The sequence below is a fragment of the Corvus brachyrhynchos genome, unplaced genomic scaffold (genome assembly GCF_000691975.1).
Source record: "Corvus brachyrhynchos isolate BGI_N302 unplaced genomic scaffold, ASM69197v1 scaffold26, whole genome shotgun sequence".
In the NCBI taxonomy this organism is placed as follows: Eukaryota; Metazoa; Chordata; class Aves; order Passeriformes; family Corvidae; genus Corvus; species Corvus brachyrhynchos.
This window is the reverse complement of record NW_008239324.1, coordinates 5,396,433-5,401,513: the sequence shown is the minus strand read 5'-3', so window position 1 is coordinate 5,401,513 and position 5,081 is coordinate 5,396,433. Positions and strand designations below refer to the sequence as shown.

The window sequence follows — 5,081 nt, the reverse complement described above, 5'->3', positions numbered from 1 at the left end:
GGCTGTGGATACCCCGGGTTCCAGAGGAACCACATCTCAGCACAGATACCGGCAGTGAGAGGTGCAGGGTACACAGGACAGGGATCTTTTGGAGCTCCTGCCCACGCTGGAGACTTGCAGTGGGGCGACCCCTTCCTGGGGCTGATCTTGCACCCAGGATGGGGGGATGCTGTTCCAGGTGCTTTATCTCTACTCCCCATTTGCCCTTGTGGCCCCCACAGGGGGTTGAGAGGAGACAATCCTGGTTGGGAGATGCTTGGACAGAATGGGGAGGTTTATTTAAACTACCTGATTGAAGCATCAGATACAGAAAATGCAGCAAAGACCAAGGAACAAAGTCCCCTGTGCCCTACAAATGAGTGCAAGTGACAAGTCCAAAGTTGTGTATCACCTGGGTAAATATGGGCATTACTGGTATGTGCAGCACTCGGCATCAACATTGGCTGGTGTTTCTTTGCTGCCACAGTTGCCTTGGAGCCATCTCCTGATGCAGAGGGAACAAGCACCGTGTCCCCTGGGAGCATCTATCCCTCTCCTCCTGTGCGCTGACACTGTGGAAGTCTTAATGCGGTTTTTTCCTCCCCCAGGAAATGGCTACATTGAAGGCAAAGAGCTGGAAAATTTCTTCCAGGAGCTGGAAAGTGCAAGGAAGGGGGCAGGCGTGGTAAGAACATCTTCTGGTTTTGCTCCCTCCTTCCCCTGTCCCCTCATGCCCAAAGATTCACACTCATGTCAGCCTCATCTCCTTTGCACACTGATGAGTGGGACTGGGGATCCTCTGGGAGGAAAGCGGGAGAACACCAGTGCAGGGAATGGGGAAAATGCTCCCATCCCCTCTCTCCTTGCTGGCAGGACTCAAAGAAGGACAATTTGGGTGACAAGATGAAGGAGTTCATGCACAAATATGACAAAAATGCGGACGGCAAAATCGAGATGGCGGAGGTGAGCAGTGCTGGACCTGACAAACCCCGGGTTGTTCATGTCCCACCCCCATGCTCATGTTTCCCCTCCACCATTCCACCATGCCTGTGTTCCCCACAGCTGGCCCAGATCCTGCCCACAGAGGAGAATTTTCTGCTGTGTTTCCGCCAGCATGTGGGCTCCAGTTCAGAGTTCATGGAGGTGAGTGGGGCAGGCTGTGCTGGGGGATCCCCGGGGAACTAAGTCCAGCTCCACCATGGGAAAACTACTGGGAGCTTGAACTGCCCAAACCTCCCCTAGTCTCCCCAAAACTCTTGGCATTAACTCAGCATTGGGAGGCAGTGCGGGCTTAGGGAAGAGAGGGAGTGTGGTGAGTTTTCCCAGTTCTCAGCACTCTTGGATACTTCTCAGGGCAGCCAGGTGCCTCATCCCAGCCTCCAGGCGAGGTGAGATGAAAGGATTTGGGACTTTTTTGTAAATTTCCCCTCATGGTAGCTCCTAAATGCCCAAGGGATGTGCTGAAGCTAACACTGCTCTGGGCGACCCCACAACCTTGCTGTGCCCTTGCATGGGGTGAACCCACACAGGTGGGAGAGAAATTGCAGATGGGGAAATAAAACATAGCTGGGGGTGGAAGGGAATGTGCAGCATCCTGGAGAGGAAGGAGCTTGTACTTGGAAACTGAACCCTGGGTGGAGGGGAAAGCTGAAAGAAGAGCACCTGTGACAGGGAGGGGGGCGGGGTAAGCAGGCACTATTGTTTAATTGGGGGATGCAATTAAATATTATTAAGTATTAAAGCCTGATCTTGCATACTGACATGAGGATAAAGGCTCTTGAACTCATGGTGTGGGGCTGAACAAAAGCATCCAGCCCCAAGGGAGAGCAGGCGGCACCAGAGGGAGTGTGAGGTGGCCCCATCTACTTTAGGGTGGTGGGGGACACTCTCAGCAGGGGTTTATGGGGACACACACGTGTGGGGGGAGTGGGGGACACGAGCCCCCGCAAAGGCTCACGGCAGTCCCTCCACAGGCTTGGCGCAGGTACGACACGGATCGCAGCGGCTACATCGAAGCCAACGAGCTCAAGGTGGGCTGTGGGCAGGGGGTGGGCTGGGCTGGGTCCCCCTGCCAGTGGGACATCCCCGCTGAGACAGCCGGGGATGGGGACAGCCAGCAAAACCCTCTCCTCCCAGGGCTTCTTGTCGGACCTGCTGAAGAAGGCGAACCGGCCCTACGACGAGCCCAAGCTGCAGGAGTACACACAGACCATCGTAAGTGGGACCGGGGGTACTGTGTCCCCAGCAGGTCTCACCAGGGGGGTGGCATGCAGGGGAGGAGGAGTGATGGGTGACAGAGTACTGTTTGTGTCCCAACAGCTGCGGATGTTTGACATGAACGGTGATGGGAAGCTGGGCCTCTCCGAGATGTCCCGGTAAGGTCACGGCTGCAAGAAGGAAGAGCTGGGGAGGGAAAGACACCTGAAATGCTCGTATTTAGGAAGAGTCAGCTCCAGCTTCCAGGGAAAACTCTTTTCCTCTTTAATTTACTCATGTTTCTGAGCAAAACATCACTGTGATTTAAGAAAGTGTCTTTTTCTGGCTGCTTCCCCTCCCTGCCCTTCTTGTTTTTCAGACTTTTGCCCGTGCAAGAAAACTTTCTTCTGAAGTTCCAGGTAACATAATACTACTACTGCTAATAATAATAACAACTCCAACCCCTCCCTCATGCCCTGGTGTCCCTTGCCACTTTGCAGGGAATGAAGCTGTCCTCAGACGAGTTCAATGCCATCTTTGCCTTCTATGACAAGGTAGGGAGCCAGCTCATGGGAAACTGCCCCAAATAAATGTAGCTTGGCAAAAAATAACCCCAAATCGTATGGTTTTGGTTGAGGCAATTCCCCGCTGTGGTTTGGGGTGGGAGAACTGGGTTTACCTCTGGCTGTGCTGGCTGAGGGTCTGGGGGTGCCCATGTCCAAGGGGGAATTGTGGGGCTTGTGTCCTTCCTGCTGTTGATGTCCCTCCCACACTATCCAGGACGGAAATGGCTTCATTGATGAGAATGAGCTGGATGCACTTTTGAAAGACCTGTATGAGAAGAATAAGAAAGTAAGTGAGGGCAGATCTTGGGTGCCACCCCCAGAGCCTCCCAGTTCCTTCTCCACTCTCCCAGCAGCATCTTCCCATGTCCGTGCTCCATGGGGACCCGGAGATGCTGGTCCGGGTGCTGACCCTGCATTCTCATAGGAAGCTGCACTGGAGCTGGGGGGAATGTAATCTCAGCCTAGGGGTGCTCCCCAGGGAGAAAGGGGATGCCCACCCCCACTGCCTCCCATGCCTTGCAGGAGATGAATATCCAGCAGCTCACCAACTACAGGAAGAGCATCATGAACCTCTCTGACGGGGGCAAACTCTACCGCAAGGAACTGGAGATGGTGCTCTGCAATGAGCCCCCCATGTAGGACCGACCCCTCATACACACAGCCCACGCTCCTCCTCCCCGAAAACAAGCACAAGGGGGGAGCCCCCATCACTGCAGAGCTCCCCCAACAGCTCTTGGGTTTGCTGTAGGTTGCTAAATTCCCATTTTGGGGGGGGAACTCTTTTTTTTTTTACCCATCTGCCTGTTTTGTTTAATTATATTATTTTTTTTCTTTGTGGGGGTGTTGTTTTCATTCCTTTGGTCTCTTCTGGAGTTTTTATCATTTACCAAAGAACGGTTTACTAATAAATTCAAGTACTGCTAGACTGGAGCTCCTATTTCTCCATCCCATGGTGGGCTGTGGGGTGACAGGGAGAAGGGAGACATCCTCACACTCTGATCCCACTGAGGATGAGGCTGCTGGATGGGGAAGAGAGATGGAGCATTTGGGAAAGCCCCTGTGGGATGAGGGTCATTGGAAAATCGCTGGGGAGCAGAGAGCAGGCAGGCTGGGTGGGGACACTGTACCTCCCAGTCACCCCTCCCAGACCCTGCCAAAGCCTCCCAAGGGTTGTTTCCTCCACTCCCAGTTTTGCAAACCAGTCCCAGGTGATGATGCTGGTGGAATCCCAGTGCAACCTTTCCCACCCCTGTACTATCCAGTGCAGCCCAGCTGAGGCCTGTATGGCCCAGTATGGTGCAGTGCAGTCCCATCTGGACATGTACAGCCCAGCACAACCCTGTACAGCCCATTATATCCCAGTAAAACCCCACACAGCCCAGTATGGCCCAGTGCAGTCCTATATGGCCCAGTACGGCCCCACACAGTCCAGTATGGCCCGTTACAGCCCTGTACATCCCTGTGTCTCAGTACAGCCTGGAATGGCACAGGACAGCCAAGTACAGCCCAAAACAGTCCTACAGAGCCCTGTATAGCTCCATATGGCCAAGTACAGCTCAGTATGGCTCAGTACAGGCCAGTGTGGTGGCTCAATACAGTTCAGTATAGCTCAGTACCATGCTGTACAGATCTGTGTGGTGCTGTAAATCCTATATGGCTAAGTACAGCCCAGTACAGACCTTTGCAGTTCCACATGGCCCTGTACATCCCAGAATGGTACAGGGCAGCCAAGTACAGCCCCATACAGCCTAGTATGGCCCAGTACAATCCTGCACAGCTCCATATGGCCAAGTACAGCCCTGTACATCACTGTAGAGTCCTGTAGAGTGTTACAGTCCTGTATAGCTCCCTGTAGCCCAAGACTGCCCTGTATAGACCTGTATGGCTCCATATGATGCAGTGCAGTCCTGTACAGCTCAAGTGCAGCGCTGTACAGACTAGTACGGTGCAGTACTACCCAGTACAGCCAAGTACGGCCTGATACAAGATGGTCCAGCACAGCCTAGTATGGCCTACCATGTCCTAGTTGAGTCCTCCATATCCCAGTACAGCCTACTACAGCCCAGTATAGTGTAGGACAGCCCAGTACAGCCAGTATGGCCTGGTACAAGATGGCCCACTACAGCCTAATACAGCCCACCACATCCCAGTGGAGTCCTGCATAGGTCAGCACAACCCAGTACCGCCCAGCACGCCTCACTGCGGCTCAGCCTAGCCCAGCACAGCTCAGCCTAGCCCAGCCTAGCCCAGCACAGCCTAGCACTGCCCGGACCAAGCGGGCGGGCGGCGCGGCTGCGCTGACCCTTGGCGGCCGCCAGGGGGCAGCGCCGGCGGGGCCCG

General features: G+C 54.4%; 1 protein-coding gene across 1 annotated transcript; it reads left to right on the top strand.

Moving 5' to 3' along the window:
- The first annotated feature begins 296 nt into the window (after positions 1 to 296).
- Positions 297 to 3,666, top strand: CALB2 (calbindin 2). The gene is made up of 10 exons (XM_017740943.1): positions 297 to 664; positions 853 to 942; positions 1,042 to 1,122; positions 1,953 to 2,009; positions 2,116 to 2,193; positions 2,299 to 2,354; positions 2,555 to 2,594; positions 2,676 to 2,729; positions 2,956 to 3,027; positions 3,264 to 3,666. Exons 1-10 carry the CDS (start codon positions 314 to 316, stop codon positions 3,378 to 3,380), a joined length of 996 nt encoding a protein of 331 aa, XP_017596432.1. The 5' UTR covers positions 297 to 313; the 3' UTR covers positions 3,381 to 3,666.
- The last annotated feature ends 1,415 nt before the right edge of the window (positions 3,667 to 5,081 follow it).